At 45.4% G+C, this 22,203-nt stretch overlaps 1 protein-coding gene across 1 annotated transcript in view; it reads left to right on the top strand.

The window, feature by feature from the left end:
• The window catches only part of LOC137624284 (TLC domain-containing protein 2-like), a 60,163-nt gene extending 38,458 nt beyond the window's left edge, over positions 1-21,705 (top strand). Inside the window, exons 4-6 of the mRNA XM_068354831.1 lie at positions 2,209-2,438; positions 11,909-12,000; positions 19,056-21,705. Of these exons, the coding sequence (XP_068210932.1) occupies positions 2,209-2,438; positions 11,909-12,000; positions 19,056-19,181 (448 nt within the window). The 3' untranslated portion in view covers positions 19,182-21,705. The remainder of the gene's footprint in view (positions 1-2,208; positions 2,439-11,908; positions 12,001-19,055) is intronic.
• The last annotated feature ends 498 nt before the right edge of the window (positions 21,706-22,203 follow it).

The raw sequence follows: 22,203 nt of genomic DNA, 5'->3' as shown, positions 1-22,203 counted from the left end.
GAGGGTAAAGTGTTATGAAAATGATACATTAGGAGTTTGAAAGTAAATGGAAGATGTTTGTTGAGAGTTTATGGCATGGCTGTCGACTAGGTGCAGCCCTTCATCTTGAATATGCTCCACCCACAAGCATCGTGATTGGCCGGCACTCAGATGGTCTTTGCCAAGCCATAGCTTGCTTTACTTGTAAATAAACATAATCGCGTTACTCTTCTGTTCATCCAAGCAGGATACTGATGTGCTGCACGTGCCAGTCGTGTGGGTCACTCAGAGTATCACAATTACCTATAATCTGTTTTTATTATTATTGTTGTTTACATATATCACCTGTGAGGTGGTAGTTTTAAAGGCTTAGAGGCCACTCATGAATTGCAGAGGCAAGGGACAGTGACATTGCATTATCAAACAGGACAGTACCCAAGAGACTGACCATGTATACATATGATCAGTGCCCAAGCCCCCTCTCCACCCAAGCTAGGATCAAGGAGGGCCTGGCAATGGCTGCTGATGATTCACCAGATAGACCTATAGGCTCCCCAAAATCCCCCATCTTTAGCTGACAAGGATGGTGAGGTTCTAGCGACCAAAGAAACTAAAAAGTTTGAGCAGGACTCAAACCCCAGTCTGGCTATCACCCGGCAAGGACGTTAGCACATTGGCTACCACGATTTGTGGGCAGAGCAGGTTAAAGATGGGGGCTCCACCCAATTTCTCCTGTGTGGCATAAAAGATGAATAGATTCGCATTTTTATGTGAGAGTATGTAGACGGGGGAGAGTCCGATTTAGTGTTGATATAGGCCGAAGCTTACATAGTTACATCTTTATGGCTGTTAACCATTTGAGTACCATTTTACGTACTCTACATCCAGATATTTCTACTGCCTTCGGCTAAAACAAACATATTTCACATCCACTTATTACCAGTTTCTTTGCTTATATTATTTGTGTATAAAAATTTCACAAAATTTGACATATATCATTGGAAATTTAAAATTAATCAACTAAACAATAAAATAAATTGTGCTAGAATGAGTTAATTTATTCATTGATGGAGTAATGTGAGAAATCTGATGAATAGAACTTCAAAAGTTCAAACTTACGGCAAATTTTTTCATGTTGAACAGGCTGACATAAGTCTTTCTATAGTATATGTATGAAATATCTGTTTTGATGTTACTGTTTTTAAAATATTTTGTTTTAATTGTTCATTATTTTTCATCGTTTATTTATTTCCATATTTCCTTTCCTCACTGGGCTATTTTTTCTTGTTAGAGCCCTTGGGCTTATAGCACCTTGCTTTTCCAACTAGGGTTATAGCTTAGCTAGTAATAATAATAATAATAGTAGTAGTTTATGTAAATGCAAAATCGTAGGAGGAAAAGGGGGTCGGGATTGGAGAAAAGGTAGCGTAGTTCACACATATGCTTTAGGGATACAGAAGAGGGACTTTGAAAACTAATAAATGATTTTGAAAGTGTTTGGAAGAGAAGAAAATTTAAAGGAATAAATGTTAAAATTGATGATAAAAAGAGTGAAAGTTGTCGATTTGTAAAATGATTTAGGAGTAGATGTAACAGATTAGGTTAAGATGAGAGGTGCAATTTACAGAATAAGTGAAACAGGAAAGGCAGCAGAGTATTAGCTGAAGATGGGGAAGCGATGCCAACAACCAAATATGGGAGCTAGATGTAAAACACGTCTTACACTTTGGAAATGAATTTATATGAGCATTATAAAACCTGTTTGGAAGGAACAGCCTGAATAACAGTGTTGGTAGCTTCAGTGCACTGTCTAGGTGGATAAACTAGTTAATATTTTGGAAGTTTTATTACACGAGATTCATCGAGGATTAATGTAGGAGTAATATATACTGCATGTTCCATATCTATCCTTTAGGTACTTTTACAACATTGGTTACTTATATGTTTACAAAGAATGCTTAGCAACAGAACGACAACATGAGGGCCACAGATGTTAATTTCTCATTGCTGCCAACTGTTGCAGTAATATATGTTCTGTTTGAACAATTAGTTTTACAGGTAACCTTTATACTTACCTTCATTATTATGGATAAAAATACATATACCCTGTATCAAGGTAGCATAAAGAATTCATGTCTAAGAATTATATACTATCTGTAACTGATCATGACTACTATGATTGTGACAAGCATTTTATATTTCTAAAGCAAAATCTTAACTCCTTTCCAGCTATGCTGTCGTCTCGCTTTTCGTCGAGGTGAACAGCATCTTCCTACACATACGGCAACTGTTCATCATCACTGGAGTAGATAAGGAAGAGGTTCGATACCGGATCAGTTCCATGCTGAACATCGGCACGTTCGCCATCTTCCGCATCGCTGTCTTGGGGTGGATGACTCGGTGGATTGTCCTGCACAAGGATGACTTGTCCCTGCCGGTCTATACGTTAGGCAGCGTCGGTAAGTAATGTAGTCTCTGTCGTTGGTAAATGTTTGCTTGACCTCGTTTTTCCATAAGTCCTTGTTTTTTAGGTGAAATAGGTTCTTGGTTCAGTATGACAAAGCTTTACTAGTGATGAAATATAAATTTAACCAATGATAAAGTCAGCAGTATTTTAGTTTCTGTTCTATAGCTTCTGTACAATAGTTAATTATTAATGAATCCACTAATACACAAGTTCGGGGACCTTAACCCCCTTATTGTTTGTGTCAGTCTGATCATTCGTACGTGCTATACTTATCTTTGGCATCTCAAAAACTCATACTGATATGGTTTGAAGGATTTCAGTCACTCTTGCTTGATACAAATTTTCTGTCTCAGTCAAAGCACTTAACTTTTTTTATGCGTAAAATGTTTTAAAGAATTCGATGTATGGGTAAAAATGCCATGGATTTTTTTTTACACAACTTACGTTGCCATATAATACAGAAACTATTTGGCATTCATACTCCACTGGTAAGGCCCTTTCAGATAACAAAATGTTAAGAGACTTTAAACTTTTTAATAAAAATTAACTATCTTGAGAGCATTTGAGATGTCCTAGTTATGTACCTTCACAAGATCCATAATGGTGCCTTAAAATTTCATTAACCGGCGTTCTCTTGGAGGTCGATCAACGTTACATTATCTGATGCCAATGCCACTGATCTTGGAGAGTTGTCAAGAGAATCATTAAGGGCTAAATGTCCCTTATGGCCCTTACGGATGCTGAACGTAATATCACTTCTTTACGTCAACATATCCGCTTTTAAAACGGTAAATGCCTCGCAACATTTATTCCAGGATTTTTACGGCAAATTTTTAATACAGTGAGCCCTCGTTTATCGCGGTAGATAGGTTCCAGACCCGACCGCGATAGGTGAAAATCCGCAAAGTAGTGACACCATATTTACGTATTTATTTAACATGTATATTCAGACTTTTAATACCTTCCCTTGTACGTAGTACTGTTAACAAACTACCCTTTAATGTACAGAACACTTAATGCATGTACTACAGTACCCTAAACAAAAAAAGGCACAAATATTAAAGGCGATTTTATATCATGCGTTTCCTAAACACGCCAAAAAGCACGATAAAAAATGGCAACCAATGTTTTGTTTACGTTTATCTCGGATCATAATGAAGAAACAAACGCATTTACACATCTGTGTATAGGTTAGTTTTTGCATCGATTAAATTGATTATTCAGTACAGTATGTTGATTTTGTTATTACCAATGTTTTACTTAATTTTTCTTAGGACTTCCAAATGAAATGTTTTTCTTTATGACGCCGCCTGAAACGACGGCGTCATAAAGTACGCTCAGTAAACAAACGAAGGCATTTAACGCGCATGATGAAAGTGATAAATAATGATTTGTTCCAACACGAATACTTACCTCGAACTACTTTCTTAGGAGTTACTGGTAATCTCTTCTCTACCGACCAGAGTTTTGCGTAGGTTACCCCCCACCCCGCTTTCTAAGGAGGCCTACCCCCGGCATTAAGGAATGTGCCCCGAGGGTAGGCTCATCGTAGGTCGCTGCCCGACTGGGTCAGCTCATCAGTAAGTTCTCTGGTCGCGACGTGTGAACACCTCGCTCTCGTTCTCTATCGATCCTTTGTGTGCGTTCTAGTGCCCCACGTGTTCCCCGCGTGGTAACTTGCGTTTTTCCAGTGTACTTTTCCCGGGTGTTCCTGTGCGTTCACCTTCCACCCGTGTGCTTACCCAGCGTTTTCATTGATTCCCTTCGTGCTTGTGTCGTGCGTTGTGTGCATTATGGAGCAAATCCGCCGTTGTCCGGGGCCTAGAGCCGGTAAGTCGTGTGGAGCGTTCCTCTCCAAGCCTGAAGTGGATCCTCACTCCCTTTGCTCCTCCTGTAGGGGAAGGGTTTGTTCGTCAGCAGATACGTGCCCCGAGTGTGTAGACTGAAGCGATATCCAGTGGGTACGGTACGGTACCAAGAAGAGGAAATCGGCGAAACGTTCCCCCAGGAAAGCTAGTGTTACTTCGCCGCTACCATCACCCAGTGAGCGGTCCGACGGGGCCTCGGTTTCACCATCCCCTACACAGAGTAGGGGACGAGGTAAGTCTAGTGTTGAAAATGAACAAGGCGTCCTTTCCCAGGAGCCCAGTGTAAGTGCAGTGCCAATTGCGGGCCCTTCTAGGGCTAGTGAAGGACCCAGTAGTGCGTCCGGAGAGTCGGCCCTTGTGCTCGGGGGGCACGCTTCCTCCGATGACCCCTTGTGGGGTAGTAACGCGGTGTCGGTATCTCCGCCGCCCTCGTGGGCCTGTGCTTCTGGATCGTCGTTAGGCGGAGACAACCAGAAGAAAGTTCGACCTTCGGGTAACGATGCCTTCGGTTGGAAGCTCCCGAAGACGCCGGGTAGGTCACCCCTAAGGATGGATGTGACCCTGGACCCCTGGCTCCCTGGCATGGAACGTTTTGAGTCGTTCCCGGCCCCCCTCACGGAAGTCCCCGAAGACTTCCTCCAGCCCTCGACCTCTGGCGTTCAACGCCCGAAGAAGTCCCCCGCAGTCCCCGCTACCGGCCGACATGCGATAAACACAGTGTCGTCGGGTTCATCGGACGTTTATTCCTCGTCAGAGGAAGAAGTCAGGGTAAAACACCGTCGTCGGAGGGAGCGGTCCAGGAGCGAACGTTCCCGTTCGAGGTCACGTTCCCGGTATAGCAGAAAGCGCTCTCGCTCCCCAGGGCGTAAGTATAGGAGGAGTAGATCTCCCGGTGGCGCCTAGATCTACGTATCTCGGGACTCAAAGGTGCTTTGTTCCCCGGACCGCCGGTCCAGTGAGCGGTCGCCAAGGCTGCCGTCCTCTAAGCACAGCCTTGACCCTCGCGACCTAGCCCGCAGGAAAGACCTCTCTAGAAGGCATAAGTCCTCGAAGCCTCCGGTTCACCTGCCCAGCGGGGGGAAACGCGCTTCTCGTCAGGCGGCCTGGCCGAACCAGCCCAGCTGGTGCGGCCTTCGGGTTGGAAGGAACGGTTCCCGCTGTCGGGTCAGCCCACGGGAACCGCATCCTCGGCACCCAGAGCCCTAGGGCGAACGAGAGTCCCCGCTGAACCAGCGATGCCTGCGTTAACCCAGGCCCCTGGTGCAGACATACCCGCGGATGAGATCCAGTACCTCGGCAGGACGACGCCCCTGGCACCAAGAGCTAGACGTCCAGTCGGCGTGCCCGGTAACCCAGCTCCCCGGCCCCAAGCCGAGACCTCGGCTGACGGAGGGGAGAGTTCCCCGACGGAGGACTCCGCCTATAGGAGAGTGGTTGGCCTTATCAGAAGGCACCACAAAATAGAGGAACCTACGGCTACGGACGAGGATTACTGGAGGTCAAGCCTTTTGAGGATCATGCAGACTCCCACCCAACCTAAGACGTCCCTAGCACTTCCTCTAGCCCGAGATCTAGTCCTAGGGCAGGAGTATGTCGACAAGGTAGTGGCCAGCAATGCCGAGGCCCCCAAAACCCAGAGTTCCTTGAAATTGCTCCAGGGCCTCAGAACCCAAGGCAAAGTCTATGTGTCAGCGGGACGACGCCCAGGCCCCTGTGAGGTGGAGTCGGCCGTCGACATCCTGAGTCAGGGCATCTCAGACGATAGAGCCTCTTCGGCCCCAGTCTGTTTCTCGCCAGCAGAAGCCTCCATGATGGAGGAAATGTCGAGGGATTTGGTGAACGTCTCCTCTTGGCTGGACTGGTGGGCTTCCACTTTGGTAGGGGTACAAGCCTCCTTCGACCCCGAGGACCCTGACCAGCAAGGCCTACTGAGAGACCTCATTACCTCCGGGGGTAAAACCCTTAAGTTTTTGACTTATCAGTCGCTCGCACTGACGGCTAACTGGGTGCTCTGTAAGCGAGACACTGTACTGGCGAAGGTGTCTCTGAAGGTACCAGACAGGGAGGCCCGGGCCATTCGCAGCTTACCCTTGTGGGGAGAGTCTTTGTTTCCCCTGAAGGAACTAGAGGCCATCATGGAGAAGGTCTCGAAGAAGAAGGAGGCTAACATCCCCAGACCTACGACTTCTAGGAGACCGCCCTACAAGAGGTCCGTCTCGGATAGTGCCGCGACGCCCCAAGACTCTACCAGCACTACGAGGAGAGAGGCCACCTCTTCCTCCTGGTCCACAACGCCTCAGCCCCCCCCGCAGGGGAGCTCCAGCGCCCTCAAGCTCCTTCAGGTCGGGTTACTCCTCCTCTAGGAGAGGCAGATCAGGCCGCCCCTCTAGAAGATAGAGTGGGAGGCCCCCTATCCCCGCCCAAGCCTCGGGTTGGGGGATGCCTCAGACGTCATTGGCAAGCATGGAAGGCTCAAGGAGCAGAGCCTTGGACAGTGTCCGTACTAAAGGAGGGCTACAGACTTCCGTTCTTAACGGAACCACCCCCTCTTATTCCGGCCAGCCGGGCGGAATGGCTAGCTCCCAAAGACCCGTTAAAGAGGACCGCCCTTCAAGAGGAGGTATCCTCCATGTTAGAGAAGGGCGCCATGGAAGAAGTTCTTCTCCCAGGGCCAGGTTTCTACAGTCGCCTGTTCCTGGTAGAGAAAGCGACCGGGGTGTGGAGACCGGTTATAGATCTGTCAGCTCTCAACAAGTTCGTCAAGAAGACGGACTTCAAAATGGACACTCCGAAGTCAGTCCTGCTGTCCTTGAGGGAGAAAGATTATATGATGACCATAGACCTCAAGGACGCATACTTCCAAATTCCGGTCCACCTCTCGAGTCGAAAGTTCCTCCGGGTGAAATGGGGTTCCCAGATCCTGCAATTCAGGACCCTTTGCTTCGGTCTGTCAACAGCGCCCCAGGTGTTCACGAGAGTCTTTACGACTGTCTCAGTGTGGGCTCACGAACGAGGCATTCGCCTTATCAGATACCTGGACGACTGGTTGCTTCCTTCCGCCTCAAAGGTCCTCTTGGAGGAACAAGGGAGAAGTCTCCTCTAGTTTTGCAAGGATCTGGGAATCGTAATCAACTCGAAGTCAAATCTATCCCCATCCACCAGAATGAACTACTTGGGAATGACATTAGACACTATTCGGGGAAAAGCTTTCCCTTCGGAGGACAGGATAAGAAACCTCAGGCACATCATTCAGCCGTTCCTGTCAGAGCACCCCAGGAGAGCGAAAGACTGGCAGAGGCTGATAGGTCACCTGGTCTCATTGGAGAAACTAGTTCCCCAAGGGAGGGTAAGGCTCAGATCCATACAATGGAATCTGAAGAACCTCTGGTGCCAGCTGGACTCACAACAGGTGCTAATCCCAGTCCTACCAAACACGAGACCCTCCCTGGAATGGTGGCATTGCCAGTCGAACTCACTCAAGGGGATGCCTTTCGGGACCGGCCCTCCCAAGTTACTACTGTTCACAGACGCCTCCAACCAGGGATGGGGAGCCCATCTCCTCGACGAAACGGCATGAGGGACCTGGTTAGACGGGGAGAGGGAACTCCACATCAATGTCCTGGAGTTGAAAGCAGTCCAGAACGCTTGCCTACACTTCGCAAGTCTACTAAAGGGAAACACCGTGGCGTTGATGTGCGACAACGCCACGGTAGTGGCATACATAAAGAAACAGGGAGGCTTGAAATCGAAGGAGTTGTGCGATCTCACCATAGAAATTCTAGATTGGGCGGAAGAAAATCAAGTGGTGATGTTAGCAAGGTTCATTCCCGGAAAGAAAAACGTTCTGGCCGACGGGCTCAGCAGAATGGGCCAGATAGTAGGGACAGAATGGTCCCTTCTCCCAGAAGTAGCCAAGCTCATCATCCAGCGCTGGGGTTCCCCGGTGATGGACCTCTTTGCAACAAAACTCAACGCCCAACTCCCAGTCTATTGCTCTCCTGTACCAGACCCAAAAGCAGCCTTAGAAGACGCCTTTCAGCACAAGTGGGACAATCTGGATGTGTACGCTTTTCCCCCTTTCACGTTGATAAGACAAGTGCTAAACAGAGTAAGGACAGCCCGAAACCTAAAGATGACTTTGGTAGCGCCCTGGTGGCCGGAGAGAGAGAGTGGTTCGCGGACCTAAAAGACCTGTCGAGTCAACCGCCGTGGCCTCTGCCCGTCAGGTCAGACCTTCTGCATCAGCCTCATTTTCTCAGGTTCCACGACAACCCACTCTCCCTACGTCTTCACGCCTGGAGACTATCGAGCGGCTCCTGAAGAAAGAAGGATATTCTTCCTCCACGGCTAAGAGAATGTCTCTATACCTGAGAAAGTCGTCAGCCGCGGTCTACCTGGCAAAATGGGCCTCCTTCACGAAGTGGTGCTCTGAGAGGCACATTAGACCTCTTAAGGCCTCTGTCCCAGACATAGCAGATTTTCTGGTATTTCTTAGGGACAAGGTGGGAATGTCAATTCCAGCCATAAAAGTTTCGAGCAGTCCTGCCCCCCACAGGCGAGTAGGGTGCCCCAGTGGGACTTAGCCAAGGTCCTGAAGATGCTGTGTCGTCCCCCCTTTGAACCCTTGAAGGATATCGTAGACAGAGATCTCACCCTCAAGGCCGTTTTCTTGCTGGCCTTGGCGTCCGCTAAGAGAGTGGGAGAGATCCATGGTCTATCATACGACGTTTCTCATTCGAAGGGGTGGAAAGAAGTATCCTTCAAGTTCGTGCCTTCTTTTGTGGCCAAGACTCAGAACCCAGCAGTCTGGGATCCGAAGTTTGAGGGTTTCTCAATTCCTGCCATCCCTAAGACAGGTAATGCAAAAGATTTAAAATTATGCCCTGTACGACCAGGCATCAAGAGCCTCTTCGTTTCCACAGGTATTAATAAGAAACAAGTTTCCAAAAACACCATTTCCTTCTGGTTGAGACAAGTTATTGCCAGAGCCTACAAGGAAGATGGCATAGCAGTGCCAGGCACCCCCCGGCCTCATGACATCAGGGGCCTGAGCACCTCCTTAGCCTTTGAGAAAAACATGGCAGTGGGGCAGATCCTGCGAGCAGGTACTTGGTCGAACCAGTCAACCTTTACTGCCCATTACCTCAAGGACTACTCGAGAAAATCCTTAGACGGGTTCCCCATTGGAACAGTCATCTCCGCCCTCCAAGCGGTGTAACGGTAAAAGCCCCAGGCGCGATCAAGACTAGCAACGGGTAGGCACAAGTGCGGTTTCCTACCTCCTACCCAGTTGCTTCCTTGCCTCTTCGGGAATACCGACTGTTACCATAGGATAACACATTCTTCACGACTACGCTACTGGAAGGAACGTCAAAAGAAGTTTTTCAAAGGGTGACTACTTAGACACTAACGTGAACTTTTGTGTAGTTACCCTCGCATCCGCTTTCTAGTAGGTCCCGTTATCCCTGGGCCTCTTGGCCTCCACGTCCCGGGTCAGGGGGTCAGAATAGCACTCCCGCCTCCTAAAGTGTAAGTCTCCTAAGAAAGTAGTTCGAGGTAAGTATTCGTGTTGGAACAAATAAAAAATTTTAAGTAATTTTTATTTTTCCTAACATACTTACCGAGAACTACTTTCGGGTAATGGCCCTCCCTTCCTTCCCCGAGTGCCTCTCTTCCCTTGCTAGCATTGTGCTAATCCAATAGAACTTACTGATGAGCTGACCCAGCCGGGCAGCGACCTACGATGAGCCTACCCTCGGGGCACATTCCTTAATGCCGGGGGTAGGCCTCCTTAGAAAGCGGGGTGGGGGGTGACCTACGCAAAACTCTGGTCGGTAGAGAGGAGATTACCAGTAACTCCTAAGAAAGTAGTTCTCAGTAAGTATGTTAGGAAAAATAAAAATTACTTAAAATTTTTGATATTACAGTAAAAGCTTTTAGAAAATATGTTATTACAAATATTATTTACCGTATCTATATAAAATCATACGTACGTAGCAAAGCAGGAAAACAATTTATGAGAGAGAGAGAGAGAGAGAGAGAGAGAGAGAGAGAGAGAGAGAGAGAGAGAGAGAGAGAGAGAGAGAGAGAGAGTTGTTTTACGTACGTAAATGTAAATTTTAAAGAAAAAAAATAGCCCCATTTCATATAAAATAGGTTATTACAAATATTTTACTTTATCATATTACAGTAGTCTGTATAATACTGTAAAGTTCAGTACAGTATGTTGTTGTTATAGTCGTGGCGATGAAATTCTCACGAAACAAAAACACGGCATTCGATTACAACAGCTGATTCTCTCTCTCTCTTCGTGTTATACAATACTTACATATAGATGAAGAAACTAAAATTAGTTTTCTTAGTGTCAATTAAATACGAAACGAAAAAATTATGCCGAGTTTACATCCATTTCAATCGTTGCTAAAAATACGGCATCCGATTTCATCAGCAAACCACTATTTTTTGGGAAACATCATTTTATTCTAGAAAATTGCTACTCTTTAAATAGTTAATTGCACATTAAGAAAGCGTGTACTTTTGTTTTTAAATTTCGGGGGTGTTTAAAAAATCGAGTATTGTTGACTTCTTTTTGTTTTACTTTTGGCTGTGATTAGATCAGCTGACGTCTAGCTGCCGCTCGAGAGTGTACGAATACACTAACAAAGTATCGTTTGTACCATTTCTTAACTTATTCAAACCGTCAATACAGTTGATATTACATAAGCACCAATGTGTTATAACCTATCAAATTTTTTTGTTTATTACATTTAAAACAACACACACACACACTCTCTCTCTCTCTCTCTCTGTGGGCTACTTTTCACTACCTCCCATTCCTTACTTCTCTCTATCTCTCTAACAAATGATATCTTTGTTGCTCCTCAAAGTTTCATTTATATTGAAAATCAATCATGATTCAATTTTCCTTACTTTCTCCAATCTCGCACCATCGGTCACATCGCGGTATTTTCGAAATTTCCGGAAAATCCGCGATATATGTATATACATGCGTTATGAAAAAAATCCGCGATGGTCGAACCGCGAAGTAGCGAGGGATCACTGTAGTATATAGAATGGAAACGTGGGCTATAACAAAATGTGGAAGCAGAGCTTGAGAGAACAGAGATGAGAATACTGTGAGGGATTATGGGAATATCGCTTCTTAAAACATTGGAAAATTATGATATAAGAATGGCAGGCGTAGTGAAGATTACAGAGGTGATAAGAGTATCATGACCAAAATGTTGTGGACATGTGTTGAGGGTAGATGGTGAGGAGGGCTTGGGAAGAACCTGTTAGGAGGAGAAGATCGAGAGGGAGGCAGAAAATTAGCTGGTGAGATAAGGTGAAGGATTATATGGTGAGACGAGGTTTGGTAGAAAGGATGCCTTTGATGGATGGCATTGGAGAGGACGCATGAGGCAACCGACCCCTTAATGTAGGTATAACAGTGGGGAAGAAGAAGAAAGTCCTTCTGAGTGATAATTTCAAGAGCTCGTGATTTGTTACGAAATTGGTCACGTAACGTTAGAACCTGTTGATCTTCCTTCGTAGAGGATTACAAAATTAACATAATTCTTCTGTTTTCTTTCAGTTCTGGCGATAATAATGGTCATGAGCATTGTTCTCTTCTGTCGGATTTGCATTGTGGACTTCACCAAGAAGAAACAAAGAGACCACACTATGGTAAGAGCATCAAAAGGGACTTGTAATTTACTTTTATAACAAAAAGAAAATAAAACTCGTAATCTTATTTACTTGCTGTTTTTAACATAAGTAGATTATATTATCTACTTTATATTAGTATGTGATGCTGCGAATGAAAGGGTGTTCGTAACGTTATAGAATCTTTATTGCACGTACCAGATTTAAGTATTTTTGTCTCAAATAGTTATAGTATAGTTAAAATGTTATTTTCATTAGTAAAATAAATTTTTGAATATACTTACCCGGTGATCATGTAGCTGCAGCTCTGCTGCCCGACAGAAAAAACCTACGGGCGGAATACGCCAGCGATCGCTATACAGGTGGGGGTGTACATCAACAGCGCCATCTGTCGAGTAGGTACTCAAGTACTTCTTGTCAACACAGAACCAATTTTCTCCTCGGTCCACTGGGTCTCTATTGGGGAGGAAGGGTGGGTCCTTTAATTCATGATCACCGGGTAAGTATATTCAAAAATTTATTTTACTAATGAAAATAACATTTTTCAATATTAATCTTACCCGTTGATCATGTAGCTGATTCACACCCAGGGGGGTGGGTGGAGACCAGCATACATGTTAACATTAGAAGCTAAGTATTCCGTATTTCATTTTAGCAATTATTCAAAATAACAAACATAAAATTAATAAGTACCTGGTAAGGAAGTCGACTTGAACAATTACTCTGCCTTTTTAAGTACGTCTTCCTTACTGAGCCTCGTGATCCTCTTAGGATGCTGAGCGACTCCTAGGTGCTGAAGTATGAAGGGCTGCAACCCACACTAAAGGACCTCATCACAACCTCTAATCTAGGCGCTTCTCAAGAAAAGAATTTGACCACCCGCCAAATCAACCAGGATGCGAAAGGCTTCTTAGCCTTCCGTACAACCCCAAAACAACAATAAAAACATTTCAAGAGAAAGATTAAAAAAAGGTTATGGGATTATGGGAATGTAGTGGTTGAGCCCTCACCTACTACTGCACTCGCTGCTACGAATGGTCCCAGGGTGTAGCAGTTCTCGTAAAGAGACTGGACATCTTTAAGGTAAAATGATGCGAACACTGACTTGCTTCTCCAATAGGTTGCATCCATTACACTCTGCAGAGATCTGTTTTGTTTGAAGGCCACTGAAGTTGCGACAGCTCTAACTTCATGTGTCCTTACCTTCAGCAAAGCATGGTCTTCCTCATTCAGAAGAGAATGAGCTTCTCTAATCAAAAGTCTGATGTAATAAGACACTGCGTTCTTCGACATCGGTAAAGAAGGTTTCTTAATAGAGCACCATAAAGCTTCTGATTGTCCTCGTAAATGCTTCGTACGTCTTAAATAGTACTTAAGAGCTCTTACTGGGCATAGGACTCTCTCTTGTTCGTTTCTAACCAAACTGGACAGACTTGGAATCTCGAACGATTTGGGCCAAGGACGAGAAGGGAGTTCGTTTTTGGCTAAAAAACCAAGCTGTAAGGAACATGTAGCCGTTTCAGATGTAAATCCTTTGTTCCTGCTGAAGGCGTGTATCTCACTGACTCTTTTAGCTGTTGCTAAGCAGACGAGGAAAAGAGTCTTCAAAGTGAGATCTTTAAAAGAGGCTGATTGAAGCGGTTCGAACCTTGCTGACATCAGGAACCTTAAAACCACGTCTAAGTTCCAACCTGGTGTGGCCAACCGACGCTCCTTCGAGGTCTCAAAAGACTTAAGGAGGTCCTGTAGATCTTTGTTGTTGGAAAGATCTAAGCCTCTGTGGCGGAAGACTGCTGCCAACATGCTTCTGTAACCTTTGATCGTAGGAGCTGAAAGGGATCTTACCTTCCTTAGGTGTAAAAGGAAGTCAGCTATCTGAGTTACAGAGGTACCGGTTGAGGATACTGAATTCGCCTTGCACCAGCTTCGGAAGACTTCCCATTTTGACTGGTAGACCTTGAGAGTGGATGTACTCCTTGCTCTGGCAATCGCTCTGGCTGCCTCCTTCGAAAAGCCTCTAGCTCTTGAGAGTCTTTCGATAGTCTGAAGGCAGTCAGACGAAGAGCGTGGAGGCTTGGGTGTACCTTCTTTACATGCGGCTGACGCAGAAGGTCCACTCTTAGAGGAAGAGTCCTGGGAACGTCTACTAGCCATTGCAGTACCTCGGTGAACCACTCTCTCGCGGGCCAGAGGGGAGCAACCAACGTCAACCTTGTCCCTTCGTGAGAGGCGAACTTCTGCAGTACCTTGTTGACAATCTTGAACGGGGGGAACGCATAAAGGTCTAGATGGGACCAATCCAGAAGAAAGGCATCTATGTGAACTGCTGCTGGGTCCGGAATCGGTGAGCAATAATTTGGGAGCCTCTTGGTCATCGAGGTAGCGAACAGATCTATGGTGGGCTGACCCCACAAGGCCCATAGTCTGTTGCAAACATTCTTGTGAAGGGTCCATTCTGTTGGGATGATCTGACCCTTCCGGCTGAGGCAGTCTGCCATGACATTCATGTCGCCTTGAATGAACCTCGTTACTAGAGATATGTTTCGATCTCTTGACCAGGTGAGGAGGTCCCTTGCGATCTCGAACAACGTCATCGAATGAGTCCCTCCTTGCTTGGAGATGTACGCCAAGGCTGTGGTGTTGTCGGAGTTCACCTCCACCACCTTGCCTAGAAGGAGGGACTTGAAGCTTCTCAAGGCCAGATGAACTGCCAGTAGCTCCTCGCAGTTGATGTGCAGTGCTCTTTGATCCGAATTCCACGTGCCCGAGCATTCCCGACCGTCCAGTGTCGCACCCCAGCCCGTGTCCGATGCGTCCGAGAAGAGAAGGTGGTCGGGGATCTGAACAGCCAGTGGCAGACCTTCCCTGAGAAGAATGTTGTTCTTCCACCAAGTCAGTGCAGACTTCATCTTCTCGGAGATAGGAACTGAGACCGCTTCTAGCGTCATGTCCTTTCTCCAGTGAGCAGCTAGGTGATACTGAAGGGGTCGGAGGTGGAGTCTCCCTAACGCGATGAACTGGTCCAGAGATGAAAGCGTCCCTATCAGACTCATCCACTGTCTGACTGAACATCGGTTCTTCTTCAGCATGCTCTGGATGCATTCTTGGGCTTGACTGATTCTGGGGGCCGACGGAAAAGCCCGAAAAGCTTGACTCTGAATCTCCATACCTAGATATACTATAGTTTGGGATGGGACGAGTTGGGACTTTTCCATATTGACCAGGAGACCCAATTCCTTGGTCAGATCCAGAGTCCATTTTAGATTCTCCAGACAGCGACGACTTGACGCAGCTCTTAAAAGCCAGTCGTCCAAATAGAGGGAGGCTCTGATGTCTGCTAAATGCAGGAATTTGGCAATATTCCTCATCAGTTTGGTAAACACTAGAGGTGCCGTTCTTAGGCCAAAGCACAGGGCTTGGAACTGGTATACCACCTTCCCAAAAACGAACCTTAGAAAAGGTTGGGAATCTGGGTGGATGGGGACGTGAAAGTACGCGTCCTTTAGGTCTAACGAGACCATCCAGTCTTCCTTCCTGACCGATGCTAGAACCGACTTCGTCGTCTCCATGGTGAACGTCTGCTTGGTGACAAAGACATTTAGAGCACTGACGTCTAGCACCGGTCTCCACCCTCCTGTCTTCTTCGCCACTAAGAAGAGACGGTTGTAGAAGCCCGGGGATTGATGGTCCCGGACTATGACTACCGCTCCCTTTTGTAGCAAGAGAGACACCTCTTGCTGTAAAGCTAGCCTCTTGTTCTCCTCTCTGTACCTGGGAGAGAGGTCGATGGGAGTTGTTGCTAGAGGGGGCTTGCGCAAGAATGGAATCCTGTACCCCTCTCTGAGTAACTTCACAGACTGTGCGTTTGCACCCCTGTTCTCCGAGGCCTGCCAGTAGTTCTTGAGCCTGGCTCCCACTGCTGTCTGAAGAAGGTGGCAGTCAGACTCTGCCTCTTGAGGACTTGGAACCCTTCTTCTTGTTGCCACGTTGACTATCGGCACGAGTACCTCCTCTGCTGGAGGTTCTGCCACGAAAGGGCGGAATGAACCTAGACGCTGGTGTGTCCATCCTAGGTCTAGGCACGGAAGGTAAAGCTGTGACTTTACGTGCGGATGACGCCACCAGGTCATGAGTGTCTTTCTGGATCAACGAGGCGGCAATCCCCTTGATCAACTCTTCAGGAAAGAGACACTTCGATAGCGGAGCAAACATCAGTTCTGACTTCTGACATGGGGTGACTCCCGCCGACAAGAAGGAGCAAAGGTGATCCCGCTTCTTGAGAACTCCAGACACGAAAGAAGCCGCAAGCTCGCCAGACCCATCCCGTATGGCTTTGTCCATACAGGACATGATGAGCATGGCAGAATCCTTATCCGAAGGGGAGGTCTTCCTGCTCAACGCTCCCAAACACCAGTCCAGGAAGTTAAAGATCTCGAATGCACGGAAAACTCCCTTCAAAAGATGGTCCATGTCCGAAGAAGTCCAGCAAATCTTGGAGCGTCTCATAGCCAGTCTGCGGGGAGAGTCTACCAGACTTGAGAAGTCGCCCTGGGCAGAGGCAGGAACTCCCAAGCCGAGAACCTCTCCCGTGGCATACCAGACGCTAGATCTGGAAGCAAGCTTGGCCGGGGGAAACATGAAGGATGTCTTCCCAAGTTGCTTCTTGGCCTGCAACCACTCTCCCAGTACCCTTAAAGCTCTCTTGGACGAGCGAGCGAGTACGAGCTTCGTAAAGGCAGGAGCTGCTGACTGCATGCCTAAAGCGAACTCAGAGGGAGGTGAGCGTGGAGCTGCAGACACAAACTGGTCCGGATACAACTCCTTAAACAGGGCAAGGACTTTCCTAAAGTCTAAGGAGGGAGGCGTAGTCTTGGGTTCATCTATGTCGGAGTGTTGGTCGTCCAAATGCGCAGCTTCGTCGTCATCAGAGATTCCTTCATCCGAATGCTGAGGAGGAAGCGGCAAAGGAGGAGATAAAAGCTGAACGGCTGAATCCGGCAGCACGGGTGCATGCGTAGCTGCACTGGATCCAACGTCATGCCGCTGTTGGTCAGTCTGAGAGCTGGCAACAACCAAAGCGGAGTGGTGGTGCGTGGTGGGGACCACCGTGGGTTGCGGAGACTGACGCACCGCGTCAAAACACGGCAGCTTGACTCCACCTTCCTGCTGATGCGGTAGCTCACGCACGTCAACGGAGGGTGCCGCACGTCGGCTAACGTCAACATGCGTCTGGCAGGGTCGACTGCGCATAGGTGGTGGAGCTCTCACAGCCGGAGTGTGGGAGCAGGCAGCCGCAGTGTCAGCTGGGCGCACAACCGTGGCAGGTTGTAGGCTAACGGGTGCAGCGTCAACCTTCTCAGCACGATACTCCTGCATGAAGGAAGCTAGCTGAGTCTGCATAGACTGCAGCAAAGACCACTTAGGGTCTACAGCGGCTGGTGCGGCAACAGACGGAGTGATTGCCTGCTGCGGAACCACTCTACCTCTCTTGGGAGGTGTGCAGTCTTCGGAGGACTGCGGCGAGTCCGAACTGACCCAGTGGCTACACCTGGGCCGTTGGACTCGCTCGGAAGGGACCTTGCGCTTGAGAGGTCGTGAGACCTTGGTCCAGCGTTTCTGTCGAGAAACCTCTTCCGCAGACGAGGAATGAATGGGCTCACTCGTCTGTTTGTGGGTGGGACGATCTCGGCAAGATACGTCCTCAACCACGGAGGGAAGGTCTGTCCGCTGATCAAGGCCTGACGAACCCTTTGGTCGTACGACATTGCTTCTCCCCTGGGCTTGGGAGCTTGCAAGAGGTCCCGGACTGGGAGGACGACAGGCACGAACAGACGCACCCTCATGCGTAACACTGACACTTTTCACTGCACTGACACTCACTTCACTTCCCACTGCACTTTTACCTTTCAACTCCCTGACGTCAGCCATGAGTTGATTGCGGTCATTCGCTAATGACTCAACTCTCTCACCAAGAGCCTGAATGGCACGCATCATATCCGCCATCGAAGGTTGATGAGAGCTAGTAGGAGGGTCGGGTGTAACCACTACAGGGAAAGGATTAGGTTGTGGGGCATGGGGAGAGGAAAAATCAATAGAGCGAGACGAACTCCTCCTGATCCTATCCTTCTCTAGCCTACGTGCATACTTAAGGAATTCTTGAAAATCGAATTCCGAAAGCCCAGCGCATTCCTCACATCGATCTTCCAATTGACAGGCTTTACCCCTACAATTGGAACAAACGGTGTGCGGATCGATAGAGGCCTTCGGAAGACGCCTAGAACAGTCCCTAGCGCTACACTTCCTGTACTTGGGGACTTGAGTAGGGTCAGACATCTTGAATTAGTCAAAGGGGGGAAATCCAAAATCTATCCAAGTCGTCAACAAATAATCCAAAATCTAATCAATGAAAGTGAGAAAGTATTGAGGATAACTTCTGCACAGCGAAAGCTAATAACTAGAGAGAATACTTCACCAAATAATCGTGAAAATCAACTCCAGAAAACAACAGCGTATCAAGTAGGTCTTGCCGGTGGCACGACAGAGAGAAAATTGGTTCTGTGTTGACAAGAAGTACTTGAGTACCTACTCGACAGATGGCGCTGTTGATGTACACCCCCACCTGTATAGCGATCGCTGGCGTATTCCGCCCGTAGGTTTTTTCTGTCGGGCAGCAGAGTTGCAGCTACATGATCAACGGGTAAGATTAATATTGAAAAATCTTAAATTAGGAGGTGGGTTGGAATTGGTTATTTATACAGTATATTTATAAGGTTAGAAATATTTTGTGGATTACTTTTCATTATCTTGCATGCATTTTCCAGCGTACAATTCCAGTGATAGTAATTGTATTTGTTCTAGGTTATACCAGAGGCTGGAAAAGCCAGTTGACTGGTCCCTATTTGTTACCGTAGCCTGAAAAAGTTCTAAAAATATACCAGAATATATTTTTATTAATTACTGTCACCTAAACTATTATTTAATATCATAGTTAAATTCCACAACTATGTATATACAGTAATGTAATTAATGTTACTGCTTCTTCCTGGCCAGAATTAATTTTAATTTAATTTTTACAGGTCGTAGAGAACAGCCACAAAAAGAAGAGTAAGGAAGGAGAAGAGGCTCCCAGTGGGATGTCAGGGAAAACTACATTACAAGCAGCCAAGCTTTATTCCAACGCTACAAATGTTCATTTAGATTAGTGAATCCCTCGTGTAAGTTCATTCACTTGACAGTGAATTACAGTTATAGTCATACGAGTTTTAAAGTAACACGTTACTCTTCGCACAGCGAGAGCTGCGTTTTGTTGTGGGAATCGTACTCCATTGGTTCCCTGTTGCTCATGTTTCAATGTACTGTAGTTTCAGCTCGTGGTTCCTGAGAAATATTCAGGGATTACCTTCTACATCCGGATACTTTTAGGTTCGTTGTACATTTCTTTTCTTATCTTAAATGATATGTCTTTCTGGCAATTTATCCAGATACAGTAATTTTTTTTGGGGGGGAAAGTCAGCCATTAGTTAAATGTATGTGTTCCAGTAGAAAACACAATGTTTATAACCATTCCAGAAGGCTAAAATCACTGGCTACAACACAACATATAATAACCACACATTCTGTACAACATTTACAACTCTTCCAGAAGGCTCATATCACTAACAGTTCTTTTCTCAGACAGCCTCTACAAAGATTATAACCCAGAAGGCTAAAATCGCTGTTTGTACCACAACTTGCTCCTAGTGCATAGCCTCTAAAACATTTAGAAGGATAACATAACTAGCTACACCACCATTTGCCCTTACTGGAAATTTATCCAGATACAATAAAGTCTTTTGCGGCACAAGAAGAGACCAATAAACATGCTAATGGCACTTACGGACGTAGACAAGATACGTCTGCCCCCGTGCATGGTACCTCTTTTAGACAAATATTAGTTATTTCACGTGTAGCTGTAGAATACATTACTGTGTCTTAGGACTTTTGGTGAATACTCAGGAGAATTTTAAATGTACTGTATACTCTATTGCCTTTGCCAGCCTACAAAAGCCCCCTTGCAGTGCCACTTGTTTCTGTATTTAACAAATTTATTGAAATTTAGGCAACTCAGATCGATAGAGTTTGATTGTCGCTTTTAATTTTTAAGAATCAGAATGAAATATTAGTAAGGCTGTATCTTCACAAAGAAAAATTCCCAGGTCATTTATTGCTTGCTACGCAAATACAAATACAGTCTTTGTAAGTGTAAATAAACATGAAATTATGTAGATTTGTGTATATATGCTGTGCAAATATTGAGAGGGGAAATTTATTGAGAAAAAAGAAAAGGAGACTGAATTAGATTAATGACTGTATGCATGTATTAGGAAAGTATGCAGACATCAACTAAATACGCACTGTATCGCAGTGTCATAGAGCAAGTCCAAGAACATATTGTTGAATGCGTTACTAGCACTGGGCACTCAACTCGAGGGTTATGGGTACAATTCCCTTCAGAAACTTGATGCTGCAGAATTTTGTGGCAGGTTACAACTTGGATTGTAATTCTAATTAAGTTATAGTGAGAATATATTGTAGTCATTTATGTATATTTGCTGTATTGTTGAATTACAATTCCTTCTAGGAGCTGAAAACCTCTTGGTATAAATTTGTCTTTATTTTCTAAATAATTTAATCAGCAGTAATGATTAAAGGGAATACTGTTATGAGAAATATTAGCGTAAATCAACTTTACGTATTTCCTCTGATCGCATAATCTCCGTGCACTGTCACTGTGCACCTGTACGTATACAGTATGATTATACAATTCAATGTAATATTTTGATTAGTTTTATATTTTATCTTTACCCAGAAATAATATAACAACATTCAAAGAGATTTTATCCAATCGCATATTCTTTATGCACATTAATTTCACTTTCATATCTGTAATTAAACTCAAGGGGACTCTTTAGAATAATTTGAAAACACTATTTGCTCTGATCTAAAGCATAAAACTATCCTGATCAAATAGTTTTCAGTTCTTTATATGGAAATAATCCAAGGTCACAATAGTTTAATGTATGAGCAAACGTGGTACTGTAGATGATAGTTTAAGACATTATTATATAAAAGTTCTGTTATTCAAGTCGGTGTCAACGACGTGAACATCAAAAGCAACTAAGTGAGCTAAAGATGTGTAGCTTAAGTAATCTTAATGTTTATAATACTATTTTGACAGCTGCATTGCCTGGTAATTGTTGTGGGGCAAGATTATCAGGACATGAAGGTATAAAAGTAATTAAACTTTTTCATCTTCTGATAGTTTAGGAAAATCTGTATAGTTTGTGGAAATGCTGTAAAGCGTGGTTCAAAGAATGTAAGAAAAATGTAGGTGCCCCTGATAGAATTCATATTTAAAGATTTGCTTATTGTAAGCGATGCTATATCGAAATATTTTTGCTACTTAGGTAAACAATTGTGATAAATGCACCACTGTGGCCTGAGTATTTATATTTTACTACAAAAAGATGAAGGTTGTGAATCTAGATTTGTACCTCACACGCCTCGGAAAATGACGAAAAAATAGAGTGAAAACTGTTTGCGCTTCAGCGTTGATGTACATTACAGTAGTTGCGAAAATCAGAAGCCTAAAAACTTGCTGGTGGTTCAGCTGTATTTTGCAAGGATTAGCATTAATTAAATGTTAGTTTTCAATATTAAACTTACCCGATAATCATGTAGCTGTCAACTCCGTTGCCCGACAGAATTCTATGGAGGGATACGCCAGCTATCACAATACTAGAAGGGGGTGTATTTACCAGCGCCACCTGTGGCCAGGTACTCAAGTACTTCTTGTTGACACCTCCTCAATTATTCCTCTGTCGTGCTTCCGGCAAGACGTTCTGGGATACGCTTATGTTCTTGGAGTATTTTCACGACTTTGGTGAAGTATTTCTCTTTGATTTCGGCTGTCGCTTTACTGGAAACTTCTATATTAGCTTAGTTAGCTTTTGGAATTAATTTGATTAATTATGGTGGCGTAGAGAGTATGAACTCTCGTTCACCTTTCAATGGCCGACCCTTCCCTTAGACGGAAGTGTTGGTGTCTAAGAGAGTATAGACTCTCTTTCTTAATTTTGCTTAACAAAAGTTATAGATTAACTTCCTTTTATTATAAACTTATTAAAATTAATTTTTATATTTGTTTATATTCGACCTTCCTAATAGTAGGCGGTCTTTTCTTGG

This window comes from Palaemon carinicauda, chromosome 31, assembly GCF_036898095.1.
Source record: "Palaemon carinicauda isolate YSFRI2023 chromosome 31, ASM3689809v2, whole genome shotgun sequence".
Classification (NCBI taxonomy): Eukaryota; Metazoa; Arthropoda; class Malacostraca; order Decapoda; family Palaemonidae; genus Palaemon; species Palaemon carinicauda.
Note: the sequence above shows the minus strand (reverse complement) of the source record. Positions and strands in the feature narration are given on the sequence as shown.